A 23,731-nucleotide genomic window follows, 5' to 3' on the forward strand; every position below is an offset into this window, starting at 1 on the left:
ACATAAAATCACACTTGCCCAGGGAAGCCCAAGCCTGTTCCGTTTTCTCTAAATTAGACAGCTTTGCTGCCCCCGGCTGTCTATGGGCACTAATGGTACTTTTGCTAAGATAGCTATCTAAGAGATATTCATTCACTTAGCACTCTGATGGTAACATTAAACCTGGTTTATCCTGGATTTGTCCTTTAGCTGACCAAATGCCTTTGGGCACAACAATGACAAGAACTTGGCTCTCTTTCTGCATTATTCTTAAGTTATTTAGCCAAGACTTGCTTAATTAGGAGTCTAAAATTAGGTGCCTAAATAAGAGGGCTGATTTTTCAAAAGTATGGAGTACCCAATCACTCCTTTTGATCCCAGGTGGAGTGGGTAAGGTGCTTAGCCCTCTTTGAAAACCAGGTCCCTAATGTTAGGATCCTGTCTTGAAAATCTTGGCCCTGCTTCTAAAAACTCTTAGATGCTTCTCATGAGCTCTAATGCTCTCTGTAGGATCACAAAAGCATGATCCAGACTCACTGCTAAAATGGTCCTTTCTCTGTTTTTCCCTCTCTTCCTAAAGCAACATCAATTCTTTTCCTGTGATTGGAGCAATGGTAAAGAGTGTGGAGATGAAATGGAAAGATAACGACTGTATTAGAGGAGATTAATTCAATACCACCAGCAGGCAAGCTGGAAGGGCAGGTAGTTTAGAGTGATTGAGCCAAATTTCACCCACACAATTCTGCAAGGACATTGAATTAATAAGCATTGCATCAGAGGCATAAACTCTGATTGGCTGCTGATGTTCCAAGGACATGACACTGCTGCCTAGCAACTGGTGAGCTGATTAACCCTTTAATCAATGTTGCATACTTCACAGTTTGCTGAATTTAAAAGTTGAACTGATTAATGGGGAAAATTGTGGGTGTTAATAGGTGATGGCTTCATTCTGCTTTGCTTTATCCATTTGGTCTAACTTGTGTAGGGTCTGTTGCCAGTTTCATTGTTATTTGTTTGCAGGTTGGGAGGACTCAGTAGTTTTGTCCAGAACTTTGGGTAAAATTTTCAAAAGCACCTAAGGGCCTAAGTCACATTTGAAAACTGTTCCCTTTTGTGTACACCCACATTTGGGCTACAACAGAAAGCTTTGGAATTTCCCAAGCATATTTGTCGCCGAAGCCCCCCCAGCATCTTCCACAGGACTGCCATCCAGTCCATGGGAGTCTTTACACAGATCTCATTTTAGCTGAGTGCTGTCTGTAGCTAGACCGTGGCCTTTCTTCACCTATCCTTGTAACTAACTTCCTGTACTTTAGAACATATTAGGGTTACCATATTTCCACAATCAAAAAAGAGGACACTGGGGGGGGGGGAGCCCCACTCTAGCCCTGGCCCCTGCCCTGCCCCGCCCCCATCCACTCCCTCCCACTTCCCACCCCCTGACTGCCCCCCTCAGAACCCCCAACCCCCCCCCCCGCTCCTTATCCCCTGACTGCCCCCTCCTGGGACCTCTGCCACTAACTGCCCCCTAGGACTCCACCCCCTATCTAAGCCTCCCTGTTCCTTGTCCCCTAACTGCCCCTTCCTGAGACCCCCCCCACCCTAACTGCCCCCCTAGGACCCTACCCCCTACCTGTACCCTGACTGCCCAAAACCTTATCCACACCCCCCAGACAGACCCCCCCCCCGAACTCCCAACCCATCCAACCCTGCTCCCTGTCTCTTGACTGCCCCCTCCAGAACCTCCCTGCCCCTTCTCCGACCCCCTGGCCCCCTTACCGTGCCGCTCAGAGTGCTGCGGAGCGGCGCGCTGGGCAGCAGGGGAGGGTGAGCAGGGGGAGGAGCTCCAGACTGCCAGAGGCCCGATGCGAACGGCCCCGGCGATCTGCGAATGCAGGGAGGGGGCGGGAGGGAGGGAGAGAGAGGAGGGGCGTGATTTCAAGCTGCAGGGGAGAGGAGGGGGAAGCAGAGGAGGGGGCTCTGGCAGAGCCCCGTGCAAGTGGCAGGATCCGGCCGGCTGCCCTGTCAGCCGCACGCGCTCTGCATGGGGGGGACGTCCGGACATTTATAAATTCCCCCCGGATGCTATTTTTAACTCAAAAAAGCCGGACATGTCCGGGAGAATCCAGACGAATGGTAACCCTAGAACATACCTTTTCGAACCTTTCCAGCCACTGCCATACTTCCCTTCCCTCAAACATGTATGCAAAATCACTAAAATCACCTTATGGTACTCATCTGAAATGCTGTACTTAAATACCTTGTCTGTGGCAAATAGTGCAGCACAGCTGCTGGGCCTCATATTCAGAGATTCCTAGGCTAGTAGAGACCATTGTGATCATCTACTCTGACCTCCTTTATAAGCATACTCATGTATTTCCCAACAGACACCTGCAGGCATACAGCCATACTGTATACAGAAAACCTTCCAAAAGCCTGTTTCAGTGTAATGAACTTGAAAAATACATCACAACATTCCCATGTCTCCCATCCACCCACCCATCCCTATCCTCTACCTAATCATGTCTCCAGAGTTAAGTTCAAATCTACACCATTCTCGGAATGTTTGCCTCAAATGGTGTATAACATTATAGTTATTGCCTCTCCCTTGGCTTTGCTGTTTCTCTTTATTCCTCATTTTCTCTCACCTTCAAAATATTCCAGCCTCAGTTTCTTCGGTCTCTTTCAGTGTCAGGTTTGCAGTTAATTAACCTTTATGGTCTTCCTCTTCCCCCACCCCCACTACCTTGATCCCTCAACCTACTTTTCATCCATTGTTAGTCTCTGTACTGCTAAAACACACCCCTGTGGTACCCATGGTTGCTCCTGGGCCTCTGTGGCAGGGAACATGACTAGTTTGTGCCAGTGAGAAACAGTCACTATGACAAACTCTCAGCCCTAGTGATTGGTTGATTCCTGGTAAATTCCCACACAAACAGCAGCAGCTTGCTGAACACTTCACAGACAAGGGACATAACAGTGAAATCCTTGCTGATCTTAAACACAAAAAAGAAGCTTACAAGAAGTGGAAGCTTGGACAAATGACCAGGGAGGAGTATAAAATTATTGCTCAGGCATGCAGGAGTGAAATCAGGAAGGCCAAATCACAATTGGAATTGCAGCTAGCAAGGGATGTTAAGAGTAACAAGAAGGGTTTCTATGGGTATGTTAGCAACAAGAAGAAGGTCAGGGAAAGTGTGGGCCCCTTACTGAATGAGGGAGGCAACCTAGTGACAGAGGATGTGGAAAAAGCTAATGTACTCAATGCTTTTTTTGCCTCTGTCTTCATGAACAAAGTCAGCACCCAGACTACTGCACTGGGCAGCACAATATGGGGAGAAGGTGACCAGCCCTCTGTGGAGAAAGAAGTGGTTCAGGAGTATTTAGAAAAGCTGGACGAGCACAAGTCCATGGGGCCGGATGCGCTGCATCCAAGGGTGCTAAAGGAGTCGGCGGATGTGATTGCAGAGGCATTGGCCATTATCTTTGAAAACTCATGGTGATCCGGGGAAGTCCCGGATGACTGGAAAAAGGCTAATGTCATGCCCATCTTTTAAAAAGGGAAGAAGGAGGATCCAGGGAACTACAGGCCAGTCAGCCTCACCTCATTCCCTGGAAAAATCATGGAGCAGGTCCTCAAGGAATCAATTTTGAAGCACTTAGAGGAGAGGAAAGTGATCAGGAACAGTCAGCATGGATTCACCAAGGGCAAGTGATGCCTGACTAACCTAATTGCCTTCTATGATGAGATAACTGGCTCTGTGGATGAGGGGAAAGTAGTGGACATGTTATTCCTTGACTTTAGCAAAGCTTTTGATACGGTCTCCCACAGTATTCTTGCCAACAAGTTAAAGAAGTATGGGCTGGATGAATGGACTATAAGGTGGATAGAAAGCTGGGTAGATCATCGGGCTCAGTGGGTAATGATCAATGGCTCCATGTCTAGTTGGCAACCGGTATCAAGCAGAGTGCCCCAAGGGTCAGTCCTGGGGCCGGTTTTGTTCAATATCTTCATTAATGATCTGGAGGATGGCGTGGATTACACCCTCAGCAAGTTTTCAGATGACACTAAACTGGGAGGAGTGATAGATACACTGGAGGGTAGGGATAGGATACAGAGGGACCTACACAAATTAGAGCAGGGGTCCCCAACGCGGTGCCCGCGGGCGCCATGGCGCCCGCTGGGGCATCCATGTGCACCCGCCTACTGGCCGCCGGAAAAGCAGCCGCCGAAATGCCGCCAAGAAGTGGCAACGTCAAGAAGCGCTACCGCCGAAATGCCACCGAATTTCGGCGGCGACGCCTCTTGATGACGCTGCTTCACGGTGGCATTTCAGCGGCAATGCCTCTTGACGTTCCTGGTTCACGAATTTCGGTGGCAACGCCTGTTGATGTTGCCGCTTCACAGTGGCATTTCGGCGGCTGCCTGTCCGGCGGCCACAGTCCTCGACGGCTAGTCGTCCGGTGCCCGCCCCACGGAAAAGGTTGGGGACCACTGAATTAGAGGATTGGGCCAAAATAAACCTGATGAAGTTCAACAAGGACAAATGCAGAGTCCTGCACTTAGGACAGAAGAATCCCATGCACTGCTACAGACTAGGGACCGGGCGGCTAGGCAGCAGTTCTGCAGAAAAGGACCTAGGGGTTACAGTAGATGAGAAGTTGGATATGAGTCAACAGTGTGCCCTTATTGCCAAGAAGGCTAACGGCATTTTGGGCTGTATAAGTAGGGGCATTGCCAGCAGATCGAGGGACATGATCATTCCCCTCTATTTGACATTGGTGAGGCCTCATCTTCAGTACTGTGTCCAGTTTTGGGCCCAACATTACAAGAAGGATGTGGAAAAATTGGAAAGAGTCCAGCGGAGGGCAACAAAAATGATTACGCGGCTGGAACACATGACTTATGAGGAGAGGCTGAGGGAACTGGGATTATTTAGTCTGCAGAAGAGAAGAATGAGGGGGGATTTGATAGCTGCTTTCAACTACCTGAAAGGGGGTTCCAAAGAATCATAGAATATCAGGGTTGGAAGGGACCTCAGGAGGTCATCTAGTCCAACCCCCTGCTCAAAGCAGGACCAATTCCCAACTAAATCATCCCAGCCAGGGCTTTGTCAAGCCTGACCTTAAAAACCTCTAAGGAAGGAGATTCCACCACCTCCCTAGGTAACCCATTCCAGTGCTTCACCACCCTCCTAGTGAAAAAGTTTGTCCTAATATCCAACCTAAACCTCCCCAACTGCAACTTGAGACCATTACTCCTTGTTCTGTCATCAGGTACCACTGAGAACAGTCTAGATCCATCCTCTTTGGAACCCCCTTTCAGGTAGTTGAAAGCAGCTATCAAATCCCCCCTCATTCTTCTCCTCTGCAGACTAAACAATCCCAGTTCCCTCAGCCTCTCCTCATAAGTCATGTGCTCCAGCCCCCTAATCATGGATTAGAGGATGGATCTAGGCTGTTCTCAGTGGTACCAGATGAGAGAACAAGGAGTAATGGTCTCAAGTTGCAGTGGGGGAGGTTTAGGTTGGATATTAGGAAAAACTTTTTCACTAGGAGGATGGTGAAGCACTGGAATGGGTTACCTAGGGAGGTGGTGGAATCTCCTTCCTTAGAGGTTTTTAAGGCCCGGCTTGACAAGGCCCTGGCTGGGATGATTTAGTTGGGGATTGGTCCTACTTTGAGCAGGGGGTTGGACTAGATGACCTCCTGAGGTCCCTTCCAACCCATATATTCTATGATTCTCTGATTCTATAAACAGGACTCAGGGCAAGTCTACACTTAAAGCTCTGCACTGATGCAGCTGCACTGCTGTAGTGCTTTAATGAAGATGCTGTAAGTTGATCGGAGAGCGTCTCCTGTCGACATAGCTACCTCCTCTCAGGGAGGTGGATTTACTGTGTCGATGGGAGAAGCTCTCCTGCCGACATAGCGCTATCTGCACTGGAGGTTAGGTGGGGTATAAATGCATTGCTCAGGGGTGTGGATTTTTCACACACCTGAGCGATGTAGTTATACCGATATAGGTCTGTAGTGTAGACCAGACCAAAGGAAGAAGCTACCCATCGCTGCTGCAGACTATCAGAATAAATAATGTATGATTTCCTGTGGAAAGGTGGCTTTCAAATAGGCAACGTGATGCTGAATCTGAGCTTACTTCCACCAATGTAAATCAGAAATGATTCCCCTGAAATCAATGGAGTTACATCAGTGGAAATGATAGCCAAATCAGGTCCCTGGGTATAATGATGTTCAGGTTTCAGCAGCAACAGAATCTTTGTCTTTCAGATAAGACTTTGCTGCAGGTAATATGTATCTGTTACCAAAGTATAACTTCCTCCTGAAGAAATAATGGTTGGCCAACCCTTCCTGTGCTGCCTGCTGTATGAAAACTGTCCCCAAACCATCTCTCTGTTATGGGGTCTCTTGTCTCTGCCTGTGTTTCCAGATGTTCATCAGGTAGATGCCATTGCAGCACCATGCTGGCTAAAAGGATTAAACAATACTCATTTATGTAAGCAGTCTTCCAGTTTCCTTAAAAGAATTAAAACATATTTATGAAAAACAATAAGCAAGAGGAGAGTGTTTCTACAAGATGCAACTATACACATTAGTCTAGATTGTCACTGACAGATTTACACAATTAATAAACCATCCAATAAATCTTTTGCTTTCTTTTGCAGCATGGAAAACGCTTATTTACTTTAAAATTCCCCATGAGCTAGCTGCCAGCCCAGACGCTAACTGAATGGTGTGGCAGCTGTGTGTTTCCATGCATAAAGAGTAACCATATACTTTAAATAAATTATTTTAGATTAGGATTAAGAAAGAAAGCCCTGTGATTGCCCCTCCCACAATGAGATTCTGTGACAGACCCATGTCCTCACCCACTCTACTCTCCAAGCTGCTATTGCCTTTGTAGAGGGGGGATACGCTGGAGTCTGATACCCCTTCAGGTGACACAATTTTCAGGGGCAGATGGGAGGCCCTAGCCATACTCACTACATGCCCATAGGTTTCAGTCAGGTTTGTACTTGGCACAGCTCAGCCGCTACCCATGCTGCCACAGCTACACTGCTAGTCATACTCATGCTAACTTATTGAGAGCTAGCATGAAGATGTGTACATAAGCAGGGGAATCACACCCCTAGCTTGTTGTGTAGACATAGCCAATACCCAATCTTGATTTACAAATTGCCAGTGATGGAGAATACACCACAGATGTATTCCAAATTATTCCAAAGGTAATTACCTTCATTGCTAAAATTTGGTGTTTTATTCTCTGTCTGAATTTGTCAAGATTCAACTTCCAGACATTGGATCATGTTATACCTTTCTGTGCTAGATTGAAGAGCCCATTATCAAATATTTGTTCCCCATCTGTAGGTACTTTTAGACTGTGATCATCACTCATTAACCTTCTCTTTGTTTAGCTAAATAGACTCCAGGAGCTCAATCTATCACTAGAAGGCATACTGTTTAATCCTTTAATAATTCTCATGGCTCTTCTCTAAACCCTCTCCAATTTATCCATATCCTTCTTGAACTGTGGACACCAGAACTGGACACAGCATTCCAGCAGTGGTTGCACCAGTGCCAAATACAGAGGTAATATAACCTCCCTACTCCTACTTGAGATTCCCCGGCTTATACATCCAAGGATCACATTAGCCCTTGTGGCCATAGCATTGCACCAAGAGCCCATGTTCAGGAGAAGTGGTGAGTCATTGTCATCTGGACCTGAGTCAGACCCAGATTGCAGATCATATTTATTGCTCCATGCTCACAGTGTTAAGGCAGGCTCAGAGCTCTGAACCAGAAGCAGATTTTGTTCATTGTTCAAGGCCTTGAGGTTAGTCAGGATCTGAGTCCCAAGTTTGCAGAGGCTTGGATCTTGTGGGCCTGTTTTATTGCATATTTAAGTGTCACATGTCTCTTCTCTGTATAACATGAGTTTGTTTGTGTGTGTTTTGTTTTCTTTTCCCCCTGGGAGCAGTGGAACGAGGTGCAGCAGATGATAAACAGTACCCCCATCTATATGTACCAGGACTGCAGCGTGCTCTCGGAGGGCGACACTGATCACTGGCTCCGGACCAACTGGATCTACCGGGGTGAGGCAGCCTCCCGCATCTACGTGGAGCTAAAGTTCACTGTGCGTGACTGCAAGAGCTTCAAGGGTGAGGTAGTGACCTGCAAAGAGACCTTCAATCTTTACTATATGGAGTCAGAGCAGGATGTCGGCATCCAGTTCCGTCGCCCCCTGTTCACCAAGGTCAGTAGCAGTGGGGGTTGGGGATCCTTTTGATCCCTCCGCCTAGGGTTACCATATTTAAACATTAAAAAAAGAGGACACTCCACGGGGCCCTGGCCCCGCCCCTTCCCCGGCCCCGCCCCTTCCCCACCCCCAACTCCGCCCTTCCCCGCCCCAACTCTGCCCCTTCCCCAAAGTCCCCGCCCCAACTCCGCCCCCTCCCCTGAGCGCCCCGCATTCCCCCTCCTCCCTCCCAGCCACGCGAAACAGCTGCCCGAGCGCTACCGGCTTCACGGTTTGCCGGGCAGCCCCCAGACCCTGCGCCCCCGGCCGGGCACTTCCCCAGCACAGCCGGAGCCCGGGAGGGGAAGCGCCCAGCCGGGGGCGCAGGGTCTGGAGGTCTGGGGGCTGCCTGGCAAACCGTGAAGCCGGTAGCGCTCGGGCAGCTCGGCTCTTCAGCTGCACAAAGCTGAGGTGTCTGGGGGGAGCAGCAGCAGCCGCCGCCGCCGGGGGGAATCCGCCTGCAGCTCGCAGCCTGCCGGAGCTGCTCTAAGGTAAGCAGGGGACTGGGGCAGGGATGCCGGCAAAACAAAGCTGGGAGTATTTTCCCGGACATGTTCGGCTTTTTGGCAATTCCCCCCGGACGGGGATTTGAGTAACCCTACCTCCGCCCCAACCTAAACAAGATGGGGCTGGCCAGATGGGAGACCTCCAAGGAAATCAAGGGTCCCATAGGGAGCATAGGAAATGCTCTCTTGCTGCTGCCCCAGCATGATGGTCAGGGCCCTCTTTGCCGCAGGAGGTGCCAATTGTCAAATGAGCTGTTGAATAGAGGGACTGAGAACATTTAATGTTGATGGTAATGCTTTGCATTTACTTATCCAAGGACTGTGAAGGGTTCTAACAAACATCATCATCCCCATGTTACAAATAGGGAAACTGAGACCAAGAGAGAACAAGTGACTTGCCCAAGGTAATAAAGCAAGTCAGGACAGATAAAGAAATAGGACATAGGTCTCCTGACGCCTAATCCCCTGCTCTCATCACTGGTCAGAAAAGAGTGCATGGCATTTTCTTTGAGGGTGGAGGCAATGGTCTCATTGGCTGTACCAAATTCTTATTTGTGTCACTACACTCTGCCGCCCTATGTTTCTCCTGCAGTTTCAGTTGGATATGGTACTTATTGTCCCTTCTGCCACAAAAGCAGCTGAATTCCAGTGAAGAGAATCTCTGCTTTCCTGTAAACAGTCTCCCGTAATCAAGGCCCAGTGTGTTTTGTGGCAAGCCATAGACTTATATTCTTTGGCAGTCCTCCCCTCTTCATTCTCAGCAACACATCATGATAAATTCTTCTTGAAATTTCTGCAGCAGCTTCTAGTAAACTCAAGCCCAGAAAGTTGCACTGAATTAAACAGGAAAATGAAAAATGCAAGTATCTTGTAACTTAATTTGGGTTATTTATTTTGATATTAAATTCATGTTTTTCTATTCATTCCCGCTGCCCCCACATTTTCACTATGTTCTAGTGAAATTCTGGAGATTTAGGCAGTTGGGGATTTTTGACAGGTAAGAGGAAATTGGGGCTTCCAGTACTAAAGAGGAGGAGATCATCATCACCCAGCTCTTATTCATAGATTACAAGGCCAGAAGGGACCATTGTGGCCTCCTGTATAACACAGGCCTTAGAACTTCCCCAAAATAATTTGTAGAGCAAACCTTTTAGAAAAAACATCCAGTCTTGATTTTAAAATTGTCAGTGATTGACCAAGATCCTTGGTAAATTGTTCCAGTGATTAATTACCCTCACTGTTCAATTTACATCATATTTCCAGTCTGAATTTGTCAAGTTTCAGCTTCCAGTCATTGGATCATATTATCTCTTTCTCTGCTAGATTGAAGACCCCATTATCAAATATTTATTCTCCATGTGGATACTAATAGACTGTGATCAAGTTACCCCTTAACTCTTGGTTAAATAGATAGACTCAAAGAGCTCAATCACTGTAAAACAGGTTTTCTAATCCTTTAATCTTTCTTGTGGCTCTTCTCTGAATCCTCTCCAATTTACCAACATCCTTCTTGAATTGTGAGCACAGAACTGTACACACTATTCCAGCCATGGTCACACCAAAGTCAAATACAGAGGTAACATAACCTCTCTGCTCCTGCTCGAGATTCCCCTGTTTATGCATCCAAGGATCACATTAGCTCTTTTAACCACAGTATCACACTGGGAGCTCATGTTCAGCTGGTTATCCACCACAAGCCCCAAATCTTTTTCAGAGTCACTGTTTCCCAAAGCAGAGTCCCACATCCTGTAGGTATGGCCTATGTTCTTTGATATCTACCATGTTTCATCAGTAGATCTCAAAGCACTTTAAAAAGGAGGACAGTATCATATCCCCATTTTACAGAGGAGGCACAGAGATGTGAAGAGGGTTGCTGAAGGTCACCCAGCAGGCCAGTGGCAGAGCTGGGAATAGAATCCAGGTCTCTTGAGTCCCAGTCCGGCTTTGTATCCACTAGGCAACACTGCCTGCATCTCCTCTTTCCTGCCCCCTTGGGGCAGAGGCAGAAGTGACTTGAAATGTTTTTTGTGGAATTTTAACACCTACTTCTTTGCAACCAGTTTTATGGCAATAGCTGTCCCAATTCCCCACCCCTCACATCTGCAGTTGCTGCATCCAAAGATGGCAGTTGAGCCCACTTGAAGTTTCTGATGAGCTGATTACCAATTGACTGCAGAGATGTTTCAGGCTGGGGTTTTCAGAGGAGTCTAAGGCCTTGTCTCGACTAAAGGGAAAAGTCGATCTAAGCTACGCAATTTGAGTTATGTGAATAGCATAATTCAAATTGACGTAGCTTAGATCTACTTACACTACGCAACGGCGATGGGAGACGCTCTCCTGTCGACTCTCCTTACTCTTCTCGATCAGGTGGAGTACAGGAGTCGACGGGAGAGTGATCGGCAGTCGATTTAGCGGGTCTTCACTAAATCGACCGCCGATGCATCGATCGCCCCAACGTTGATCCTCCGGTAAGTGTAGACAAGCCCTAAGGGAGTTAGGTGTCGAACTCCCAAAGACTTCAGATTTGCCTCAAAAGCCTGTGTGCAGGAGCGATGCCCATCTAGCCAGGGACTGGAAACACACCCACTGTCCCCTATGGATTATATCAACAGATGGGAAATTAATCGAAGGCACACGCAGGACTGCTCACAAGCACCGGACAGATGGAGAATTGTCAGCAGCAGTTTATCAACATGTAATTTCAATTAAACAAATCCAAAGACTATCACTGTTTATTGGTAGATAAATTGCTGACAGAAAAAGAAACAATCCACCTCAGAAGAATGATTTCTTGCTGTAGTTTGTAAGTGTGCTGTGGCAGTGCCCAAAGGCCAGCCTGAGATCAGGGCTCGTTATGCTAGGTGGTGTACAAACAATGAATCAATCACATGGCTCTTGAAGAGAAGCTAAGTGGAGAGCTGGGAGGAAAGAATAGAAACGAGGCTTGTGAGGCAGATGGGGGACGTCCATAGGAGTTATATAAAATGAGGGAAACAATGGGGAACGAGTGCACTGGTTTGACATGTTTGTGCTTAGTCATCCACATGCAAAGATGGGCAGATCCTGGAGTCCGGAGCATCAGGGCTAGAGAGAGGCCATAGAGAAAGGAGTTACAGTGAAGGCTGTAACAGGGCATAGGTTTTCTTCCCCCACACCTGATCCTTGGTCACTTCAAAAACCCTTCAGACTCTCTTCTTATAGTGTCCACTCCATAGAATTTATTCAAGTTGCCTCCACTAACACTTGTGCAGTGCAATAACAACAATTCTAATATCTATATCCCTATTACCTGTTTTTCAGGGCCCTGAAAGGAAAAGAGACCTCCTTTTCTTGGGATCAGCTTCAGTCTGGGCATAGTTAGGCCTGTCCTCCCTTCCTGCCTTTTATCAAGATAGTCAGCTGATGGGGCAGTTAGTTCCTTCACTCACCCAGATTCCCCATCTAATTAGCTAATTCCTCTATTTTCCTCAATCAACTGTCACTGGGGAAACTAACTGAGGCTACAGTGATCAGAGTGCTGGCCCATCTATTAGGCCTCAGCACTCTTGTCACAGGGGCTTTGGGGTGAAAGATGCATGACAAATGTAACCTTGGAGGAAGATCTTCCAGTGCCATAGATTTTGATTCTTCCTCTTCTTTTCAGGTCAACACAGTGGCAGCAGATCGGAGTTTCACAAGCCGGGACATTGAGTCAGGTGTTATGCAGCTGAATGTGGAAGTGTGCCCCATACGGAAGCTGTCTCGGCGCGGATTCTACCTGGCTTTCCAGAACTCTGGGGCGTGTGTGGCTCTGGTCTCTGTCCGGGTATATTACAAGACCTGCCCAGAAACAGTGGTGGGACTGGCCCACTTTCCAGAGACACTGGCAGGCTCAGAGGGGCTGACAGAGGTGCCAGGGATCTGTGTAGAGGACGCAACCGAAGAAGCAGGTTTCCCACCCAGGATGCATTGCAGTGCTGATGGGGAGTGGCTGGTGCCAATGGGCCAGTGCCTGTGTGCTGTTGGGTTTGAGGAGGCTGACAGAAGCTGTGTAGGTAGGTGTGGAAGGGAGCAGTCAGGTGCAAGGGGAACGAGGGGGAGATGGAGATCTGGGCAGTGATACAATCCAGCAGTATTTGCAGGGGGGTGAGAGGTGAGTTATAGTCACCTGACCAAGAGCTGCCCTAAGTGCATCTGACTTTGCTACTGTCTTTCTCTCTCTCTCCCCATCTCTCACCCCTGCTGGCTGTGCCCTGTCTGTCTCTCAGTGATTCAGTTATTCTCTCTTTATTTCTCTCTTTTGTTCCTGTCCCTGTCAGGCGTAACAGTTGCACACACTCCTCCACTCCCTCTTGGTCTCCTTCCAGCAGCGCTTCAGGTCTGGAGCTGGTTTCTGGGAGCTGTAAGTATATGATTGACACTGACTCACTCAGCAACTGGCTCCCAACCCTTAAATGGCAGCCTTGTTCTCTGGGGTGCAGCAGCTAGGTCAGGGTAGAGCAGATGGACAGATCAGCACCTTTGTCCCCCTGGCCAGGATCTTGGGTTCATGGGTGGGAAGGGTCAGAGCTCCTCCTGTATTGTGCACATGCATTCCCTGAGTGGGAGAGAATTCTGCTGTGTTGGGGAATGAGTATAGCACCCCCTGCACGGCCCAGCTCAGCATTCAGGCAGAACAAGCGCATGAGAGACCATGGGCACACCTGCTGTATTGGAGGGGAGCGCTTGGCAAACTAAATTGGGCCCATCATAGCAGTAGATTGAGTCTCCCCTTGGCAGCGAGGGGAGAGAAGGTGCTGGTGAACTGTCTTCCAGCCTGTAGCAGCTGGGAGAGAAAGGGGATGTGTTGAGGGAATGTGGATGGCACATTGCTGATCCTATATTGCTGATGGGGGTAGTGACTGTGCCCAGGCAGTTACAGGGCCCACAAGTGATACATTCCTTCTCATGTGCTACATAGTTGCAGCTAAAGGAATGAAGAGGAAAGGGAGAATTGATGGGAGCCTAAGTCACAGGGTGTCAGGCAATCCACAGTGGATTCTTAGGGTCTGTAGGGGCCTTGAGCGATTCCCTGTCTCCCTGCCTTGTTCTCCCTCTGTTTGCTGCAGTGTGGGGACTTGATCTCTGTTTGGATTGCTGATACCTCTCCAGTCCAGCCTTGCTCTGGGAGCTGATGAAGGGTTAAGGGAGTCTTCCAGCATGAGATCCCTGCCCCTCCCCTTTGCTCTCCTTCAATGGCCCAGCCAGTTTTTCCACTTAGCTGTTGCTGCTGAACTCTCCCCACCCTCCTGGGAGCTGAGCACACTCTCCTGGGAAGGGGCAGGGAATCCATCATGCCTGGGCTGGTTCTCACCGCTATCATGGGATGGGACAGCCTCCAGGTCCTGGCTATTCCCCCTCCCAACCCAAGAATAGCTGAAGCCAGATGTGTCCTCCAAAGGGTCAGCAGGGATCAGGGTATTTGCCCAGAGGGCGGTGGGCGTGGGGTGGGGTGTGTTTGAGGAAATGGCAAAGCCTGAAGTGGCATCTTGTTGGTGGATGCAAAGAAGGGAGGGTAGGTCTAGGGCACCTGTTTGTCCGCCCACATCTCCATTCCAGCTGCTTTCCAGTGGCAAGGGGCCAAGTGCTCTGCAAAGGATCAGAACTGATCTAGATCTCTTGCTGAACCCACCCAATGCGGCAGAGGCAGGGATCGTGGCTCTGACCTTTGCCTTTGGAAGGAGGCGGGCTCCAGCTCAGAGCTCTGTCCTGGCATGGGGATGAGGAGGACTCCGCTCTGGCCTTTGTCCTCTGATGGGAAGAGGGCTGAAAAGGCAGGGAGAGTCTTTCACTGGGATGGGATGGGATGGGATGGGATGGGATGGGATGGGATGGGATGGGGGTGGAGGGAGATCCAGCTGTGACCTGTACCCTCTGATAAGGGAGGAGGGCATCTCAAGGAAGACATCTCTGACCTTTGCCTTGGAATAGGAGGATGAGGAGGGATATTAATTCGGGTGTGAGGGGGTCCCAGCTGTGCACTAGTTCAGACAATTGCTGGGTGACTTTTCAGGTACCAATATCGGAGTGTAAAGCCTTAAGGGATCTAAGCCCAGGCACCTCACCCCCTTGCACCCACCATAGATCTATGCTCATGTGGAGATAGACGGCTCTGCATCCCAAAGGTGTTGCTTGTGGGCACCGGTGGCATAGCTTTCCCAGTGGCCAGCCTGCACCTCTGGCATTAGCTCCCTGAGGTAATACAATTAATTATGAAGGTGCAGGATGCCTCTCATTGCCCAAGCTTTCCAAACCAATTGGGTCCCCTGGTTTCCTAGCTGGCTGGCAAAGCAGCAGGGAGTATGTGGGTTGGTCTCTCATTACTGAACTCTTGATTGCCTCAGCTTAATCTTTGTAAGGTGCCCAGTCATCCTAGTGACGTGCACCAAATAAATACTTGTAATAACGATGAATGAAGGGCAGGGCAGCCGGCTCTGATCTTTGCCCTCAGGAGGGCGGTCCTGGTCTTTTGCCTTTCCCAGAACCTGTTTTCCCCATTTGATTCCTTCGGACTTTAATTCCAAACAACAAAGCTGCCCAAATGCTATGGGGGTGCACTGGGAAGGCAGGGGGAACAGACAGTTGGGGATGGGGAGGAGGGGCAGGGTACAGGAAGTCTGGGAATGGCTCAGCTGACGTCTCTAACGGGGAGTCACCTCCCACTCTGGGTGCACTGAGGGCAGAGACTCTCTGTTCCTCTTCCTGTTTGATGAGCCCACAGAGGCCTTGTTAAAGATAATTGCTGGGTGGGACGTGGCGGCAGCGATGGCAACAGCGCTCTGGGCCAGTCCCACACTCTGTACCACCCACACAGGGGAGGGGTGCCTCATTTTCTGCTAATGTGGTGGGGTCACCCCAGTTTGTATCTAATTTATTTGAAACTTGTTCCCTTCTCATATCCTCCTCCCACATGTGAATCAGAATTCTCAGCTCGGATGGGGACCTGGCACAGCTGCCCCCCAGACAGAGGCGGGGGAACCTTGCTTTGAATGGGGGGGGCGAGGTTTGGGGCTGGGATGTGTGCCAGGGAGCTTGGGGTTCTGGCGGTGATGGGGGTGGGAGGGCAGCGGCGGGGCAAACACTCACCTGGGCCTCGGACACAAATGGTAGGTCGAGGAAGTGGCACAGTTAGGGTGGCTGCAGCAGCTCGGTATTCCTCCCCTCCACCCCCCACCCCAGGCCTCCAGAGCAGCCCCTCACCCACCTTCCTGCTCCAACCCCACCTGCTGCTTTTAGACTACTGGCAGAGGTTCCTGTCCTGGAGTGGAAACAGCTCTCCCCACATCCCTGAAATGACACGGCTCTGTCTGGCCACCCCTTCCCACCTAGCCTACCTCCAGCACCCACCTCTCTCCTCCGCACCAAAGGAGCCCAGGCTGCCCCTTCTCACAATGCATCCTCCCCAGGGACAGAGGAAATATTGCGGGGACCAAAACCTAGATCAGCTCTCACGATATTTCCATTGCTGCGGCACTAGCCTGTACTCCTCCCCTAGTTCTGCCACTCCTGCCACCTTGCTTAACCCCTTCCTGCCATCCAGCCGCCCCAGCCCCCAGGGGCAGTGTGTGCAGGGGTCCCTGAGGACACCCGTGAGGGAAGCAAGCTTCCACACTATGCGCTGCAGTAAGAATCTGCCTTCCTGGTGTGGTGCTGCCCCTTGCTGGCACTTGTTACCATTGCACCTTCCATCTCACCTGGGTTCATTCCCTTCTCTCGAGCTGGCTCCGTGTGGTGACATAATCCTGTCTGTCTGGCATGCCTCTACCCTGTTAGATCCTAGGCGTGTTCCCTCCCCTGCTCTTCAGCACACCCTCCACAGGCCCGCACTAAAATTTCCCACCTTGTTTTCTTACCTTTAGAAGCAGTAGCCCACTCTGTCTAGCTAGGTGTTCCTCATCCAGGTCCATCATTTCAGAAAAATGCAGGGAAGGAGAGGAGAGTGCCAGCATCCCTGCTTCCGCCTCCCCGCTGATGCCGTGGCAGCTTGTGGGGGGTTAGTGGGCTGGTCCCATCCTGGTGGGGGGTGGGGAAGTGGCTGGCTGGTCCTGTCCTGAGGAGTAGGCAGTGAGGTGTGGGGGGAGGTTCTCACCAATGGCTGGCCTGGCACAAGGATCAGGGTCCAGCTTGCTCCATGCTCAGCTCTGGCTGTGGTTGCTGCTGCTTCCTGTCTGGCTGGTAGGGCAGAAGCTCTCTGTTCCTCTTCCTGTTTGGCCAGGCCCAAATGCCCTCTGTCATGACACAGGGACAACTGGACCAAATCTGCCGCCCTCGGCACCAACCTAAAAGTCTGGGAGCTGGGGGGAACCAAGATCAAATGCCCTTTCTGCCGCATACCAAATGATGCTTCATCCCCACCCATTGTCTTCTGATGGGCTTGCCAACTGTCACCAACACCAGCCATGCTGGGCAGGAAAGGGGAGAACAGTAGGAAACATGAGGAAATATATCAGGACAGCGTAAGGGGAGGGTTTAAAAACACACTCATCCCACTCCTTGGCTGTAGCACTTGGAAACCCCTGGAGGCTGCTGCTTCACCAGGCCCTGTCCAATCCTGGCAGCCCACCTACAGTCCTTGCCACCTGGGGAAGGGGGAGAGAGACCTCCCAAAGCTGCTGGATGGCAGGATTGCTGCAGCTGACAAGAGGATGCAGATGATATTGCTGGACAAGTGAGAGTTCAGAGGAAGGAAGGAAGGAGGAAGTCAGGGCGGAGGAAGTCAGGTTTCTGGGGTAAAGTCAGGATGTAGGGTGTGTATCCCCTGAAGTGGTTGTTCTCCTCACTTGGTTTCCCCATTCAGCCCTTGCTCCCCCTAGCAGCAGGGACTGGGTATATATGCCATCTCTACATATCTGGCAGGCGGTGTGGTTCAGTAAGCATGAGGAGACCTGAGTTCCATTCCTGGCTCTGCCACTGACTTGCTTGCAACCTTGGTAAAGTTACTTCCCCTCTGTTCTTCAGCTTCCTGTCTGGTGGCGTGATAGTGCTGCTGCTCCCCTGGGTTTGTAAAGGGTTTCAAGGTCCCTGGGGAATGAGCATCACATAAGTGCTTTTGTCCTTCCAGTCCACGAACGAGAAGAGGTCTGTAGGGTTGGGTTGAGAGTTGTATGCTGAGAGGGTTGCCCCTTTTGGGATGTTAGTGATTTGACTAGGGTTTGCTTAGAAGGGTTTAATTGTCGTATAGATTTTTGGGCTCGGGCTGGAGCCTGGGCTCTAGGATCCTGCATGGTGGTCCCAGACATTTGTGTGTAATAATACAGCCCCCCAGCCCAAGCCCCATGAGCCTGAGTCAGCTGGCACAGGCCAGGTGCAGGATTTTAATTGCAGTGTAAACATACCCATAGATGGTTTGCTTGCCTGAAGCAGACTTTTTCAATTTGCTGACAAAATGAGAACATTTTCGGAACTGAATATTTTTTCGGTTTGCTGGCTGAACTGACAAATCAGTTATTCACTCAGCCCTAGCCAGGGGTCCATGCTTGATTCTTCTAGATCTGTCAGCACCCTTTAATACCATGGGGCACGTAATTTTGTTGATTCAGCTGCAGATCCTGTCCAGTAAAGATGGGCTCACACTTGAATGGTTCTGCTTTTTCCTGAAAGATGACAAGAGAGTGCTGTTGGGCAAGTGCTTGCACGTCCTCAGTGGTTCCCCCTTCCTGCACTCTGCAGGCTTCACTCTTTGTGGCTTACCTGCTCAATGTGTATCCACAGCTGATGGGTGAGGCTGTGATACTCTTTGGGTCATGACACCACTATTATGCGACTGACAGGCAAGTCTGTGTCATCAGACCTGGATGGAGTGGTCTGCCTGCTCTCTCTGGCCAAGACAAGGGGTAGATGGAAATAAAAGGCTGAGGCTCAGTCCAGGGGTGACAGAAGTTAGGGAGAAGCCTGAATTTGTGGCAGAGAGAGTGCCTGACGCTGTTGTTGAAAAGGGTATGCCTGCCCTTTGTCAATGAGCTCCTGGATCCTGGAAACATTGCTGGGTACCTCAACTGCTCCCCAGTTTCCAAATAGCATTGGTGGCCTGGAGCATCTCTTTCCATCTCCTTTGGGTCAGACGATTACAGTCATTTCTGTGGTGCAAACCTCACCACGGTAACCCATGCCTGTGACCTCCCTGTTGGGTGACTGCAAGTGCTCTTCATTGGGCTTCCCTAGAAGACTCCTGAGATGCTACAACCAATGCAGAATACAGCTGCCCTCTGACTTAGTGGTTTTGGCCATAGGGAGCACATGGCACATCTTTTTTGCAGTCTACACTGGCTTTGTGTCCAGCTGCATCCAAGTGTAGTCCAGGGTGTTGACATTGATCTAGAAATTCCTACATGCCCCGAGGTTGGGTAGGCAATGCATTGCTACAACAGTCAAGATCAGCAAGGCCACCCATGCTAACAATCCCTAGACTTAAACCCGTGGTGTCAGTAGGCACCCCTCATTGTTATGGATTTCCCAGCCGAAATAGAGACCCTGTATGTCCAGTGAGACTTTTATTTTAGATTAAGGGAAACAATCAAATAAGAAAGAACAAAAGGAAGGTCTTCATGAGAGTGTGGGCATTTTTTTGGTACCAGGCTGCATCAGATCTGCCTCACAGATGCTCTTCTGGACAGGCAGACGCCCCAGAAAGGTAGAGGAGTAGTGCAAGAAAACTAAGTGCCAGCAGTTCCATAGCTGCCTACACCACACTCAGCTCTGGTGTTTGCAGCCCAGAGTGGCACAGCCAGGTTTGGTGTAAATCTTGAAGGGACAAGGAATGTGCTGGATTTATGTTAGGAGGAGTCTCTTTGAGGCTAACCAAGTCCTAAGTGTTCTGTTGATTTTTACAGGGACCTCCCATGTGCAGTCTCCAGCAGCCATGATCTTCTATTCCCTATCCCTGGGAGCAGGAGAGAGGGAGGAGTACCAGGGCTTTGGAGGTGGAAGATGAGGGAGCCAGGCAGGGTTGGCTGGTTACTTCCCACTAATCCTGTGCTTCCCTGTTGTTTGTGTGTCCGCAGCCTGCCAGCGAGGATTCTACCGTCACTCCCCAGAGACCGAGCACTGCCTCAAGTGCCCCCCAAACAGCTCATCCAGTGCTACAGGGGCCACAGCCTGTCCCTGCAACCCGGGCTTCTACCGGGCACCCACTGAGAGTCAAAGTGTTGCCTGCACTCGTGAGTCAGTGCTGGGGGAGGAGAGCAAGGGGATGTGGAGAAGAGGAAGGGTCAGGGGGAGAGAGGAGGGGGGAGATCCAGATGCAGAGAGAGGGGATGTTGGTGCTGTGGAGAGGGAAATGCCTTTATGGGGTGGGGAGAGAGGCAGGTCCTGAGCCGCATGAGGGGAAGGGAAACTACAAGACTGGTTTGTGCATTGGAGCCTGTATGCTGGATCTAATTCTCTCTCCCCCACTCTCTGCAGGCCCCCCTTCTAGTCCCCGCAATGTCAGCTTCTCCCTGGTGGGGACGCAACTTTCTCTTTGGTGGCAGCCACCCAGCGACCATGGTGGGCGCAAGGATCTGACCTACAGCATCTCATGCCAGCGCTGCTCTGTCCTGGCATGTGAGCCATGTGAGGCTAGCGTCGTCTTCTCCCCCAGTGCTTCAGGCCTCAACAATACATCCATAGATGTGAATGGTCTAGAGGCTTATACCAACTACAGCTTCACTGTGAAGGCACGTAATGGTGTCTCAGAGGTCAGCCCTTTCCCCCAGCGGACCTCCCCTCCTGTCTGGGTCTCTGTCGGGCATGCAGGTGAGTCACCAAGGTGGGTAGGGGAGCGATTTCAAGGCATGAGGAGAGTCAATGTGGGTCTCTGAGCCTTCTTCATCTTATCTCTCTCCTTATGCTGCACCCATCAGCATGGTACCTGCCTTCTGCCTATTCTGAATCTCTTATAAGGTGCCTGTAGCTCTGGCAGCTAAGCTCTGTCACTGTCTTTGTCAGTCACTTTCCTGTTCTGTTTATAAACCAAAGTAATGGCTGTAATGATCGTTCAGAAAAAGCAGTACGTTCACCAGGCTCTTTGCAGACATGATGGGGCCCAAGTCTGCTCTCAGTTACACAGCTGCAAGGCGATGGGAACTGCCCCCATGTAACAGAGCAGAACTGGGCCTGTAGAGTGAGACACCTCCCTGCCCGATATATGCAACAAACAAACCACAACATCTTGGTGCAAATAGAGTCTTTAAACACACTGAAGTCCGGACATTCACAAGTGCAGGTTCCTACCTCACCACTCACTTATCCACCAATGATGGTGCGAGACATGGAAAGAGTCTGGCTTTACTCTTGGATCCCAGGATCATTCACAGTACTACCCTTAGGGGGCCATGTTTTCACACCTAAACCGAGCACGTTTGCCCTGGACTAGCTGAGAGATGATAAATATGGAGTCACAATGGCATTTCACTGTCACTTGTCAGAGCCGAGCTGCACCCGTATGGTGTTAAGTGAGGGTGTATTCATGTTGCTGTAGGAGCCCTAACTTTGGAAGTTCCTTTCTGCATTTAAAGTCTTCACCTTGGTGCTGCATTAATAGAGCTACTGTGAGTGTGGATGATGTTTCGAAAGTACAACAAAATCACAGCTGAAGTGCCCTTGCCATCAGCAGTGATTTACTACTGGACCCCTGGCTTCCCCTCAGGCACACCAGAGAAGGATGAGCTGAATGCAGTACTGGAGGTTCAGCAGGGGCAGCAATGGGAGAAGCTGTAATCTGCGCATAGGAGCCACACAGCCTGGGAGGATGGAGGGGGTTTGGTTTGTGTTTTCATCTGATTCTGTTTTATGACATTGCTCTCCCCTGCAGCTCCAGTAACAGTGTCCCACCTGACTCTCACCCAACGTGATGACAGCAGCCTGTCTGTGTCTTGGCCAGCCCCACGACACCGCAGCCGGAGTTCAGTGCAGTACGAGGTCATGTACTTTGAGAAGGTGAGAGGCACCTCCTCTCTGCTCCTTACCTGTGTCTCTTCTGCTCTTTGTTTGTGACACCCAGAAACTTTCCTCCTCTAGAAGTATAAATAATATGCTAGGAGTCTAAATAATAAGATGGGTGAACTAGAGGGCCTTGTTTTAAATGAGGATATTGATATAATAGGCATCACAGAAACTTGGTGGAATGAGGATAATCAATGGGATACAGTAATACCAGGGTACAAAATATATTGGAAGGACAGAACAGGTCATGCTGGTGCGGGAGTGGCACTATATGTGAAAGAAAGCGTAGAATCAAATGAAGTAAAAATCTTAAATGAACCAAACTGTACTATAGAATCACTATGGATAGTAATTCCATGTTCTAATCATAAGAATATAGCAGTAGGGATCTATTACCAACCACCTGACCAGGATGATGATAGTGACTATGAAATGCTCAGGGAGATTAGAGAGGCTATTAAAATAAAAAACTCATTAATAATGGGGGATTTCAACTATCCCCATATTGATTGGGTACATGTCACCTCAGGATGGGATGCAGAGATACAGTTTCTTGACATCTTAAATGACTGCTTCTTAGAGCAGCTAGTCATAGAATCATAGAAGATTAAGGATGGAAGAGACCTCAGGAGATCATCTAGTCCAAATCCCTGCTCAAAGCAGGACCAATTCCCAAATAAATCATCCTAGCCAGGGCTTTGTCAAGCTGGGCCTTAAAAACCTCTAAGGATGGAGATTCCACCACCTCCCTAGGTAACCCATTCCAGTGCTTCACCACCCTCCTAGTGAAATAGTTTTTCCTAATATCCAACCTAGACCTCTCGCACTGCAACTTGAGACCATTGCTCCTTGTTCTGTCATCTGCCACCACTGAGAACAACCTAGCTCCATCCTCTTTGGAACCCTCCTTCAGGTAGTTGAAGGCTGCTATCAAATCCCCCCTCACTCTTCTCTTCTGCAGACTAAATAAGCCCAGTTCCCTCAGCTTCTCCCCATAAGTCATATGCCCGAGCCCCCTAATCATTTTTGTTGCCCTCCACTGGACTCTCTCCATTTTGTCCACATCATTTCTGTAGTGGGGGACCCAAACCTGGACACAATATTCCAGATGTGGCCTCACCAGTGCTAAATAGAGGGAAATAATCACTTCCCTCGATCTGCTGGCAGTGCTCCTACTAATGCAGCCCAATATGCTGTTAGCCTTCTTGGCAATAAGGGGGCACTGTTAACTCATATCCAGCTTCTTGTCCACTGTAATCCCCAGGTCCCTTTCTGCAGAACTGCCGCTTCGCCAGTCGGTCCCCAGCCTATAGCAGGACTCTGCATTTGTCCTTGTTGAACCTCATCAGCTGTATTTTGGCCCAATCCTCCAATTTGTCTAGGTCCTTCTGGACCCTATCCCTACCCTCCAGTGTATCTACCTCTCCCCTCAGCTTAGTGTCATCCATGAACTTGCTGAGGGTGCAATCCATCTCATCATCCAGATCATTAATGAAGATGTTGAACAAAACCGGCCCCAGGACCGACCCCCTGGGGCACTCCACTTGATACTGGCTGCCAACTAGACATCGAGCCATTGATCACTACCTGTTGAGCCTGGAACCCACAAGAGGAGAGGCAATTCTTGATTTAGTCGTAAGTGGAGCTCAGGATCTGGTCCAAGAGGTGAATATAGCTAGACCGCTTGGTAATAGTGACCATAATATAATTAAACTTAACATTCCTGTGGCGGGGAAAACACCACAGCAGCCCAACACTGTAGCATTTAATTTCAGAATGGGGAACTACACAAAAATAAGGTTAGTTAAATAGAAATTAAAAGGTACAGCACCAAAAGTGAAATCCCTGCAAGCTGCATGGAAACTTTTTAAAGACACCATAATAGAGGCTCAAATTAAATGTATATCCCAAATTAAAAAGCATCGTAAGAGAACCAAAAAAGTGCCACCGTGGCTAAACAACAAAGTAGAAGAAACAGTGAGAGGCAAAAAGG

The 23,731-nt window shown here is 49.6% G+C and overlaps 1 protein-coding gene across 1 annotated transcript in view; it reads left to right on the plus strand.

Moving 5' to 3' along the window:
* Positions 1 to 23,731, plus strand: part of EPHA1 (EPH receptor A1) — an 81,980-nt gene that overhangs the window by 35,405 nt on the left and 22,844 nt on the right. The window contains exons 3-7 of the mRNA XM_065412449.1: positions 7,976 to 8,251; positions 12,443 to 12,833; positions 19,818 to 19,973; positions 20,218 to 20,550; positions 21,608 to 21,732. Coding sequence (XP_065268521.1) covers positions 7,976 to 8,251; positions 12,443 to 12,833; positions 19,818 to 19,973; positions 20,218 to 20,550; positions 21,608 to 21,732 — 1,281 coding nt within the window. The remainder of the gene's footprint in view (positions 1 to 7,975; positions 8,252 to 12,442; positions 12,834 to 19,817; positions 19,974 to 20,217; positions 20,551 to 21,607; positions 21,733 to 23,731) is intronic.

This window comes from Emys orbicularis, chromosome 1 (genome assembly GCF_028017835.1).
Source record: "Emys orbicularis isolate rEmyOrb1 chromosome 1, rEmyOrb1.hap1, whole genome shotgun sequence".
NCBI classification, from domain to species: domain Eukaryota; kingdom Metazoa; phylum Chordata; order Testudines; family Emydidae; genus Emys; species Emys orbicularis.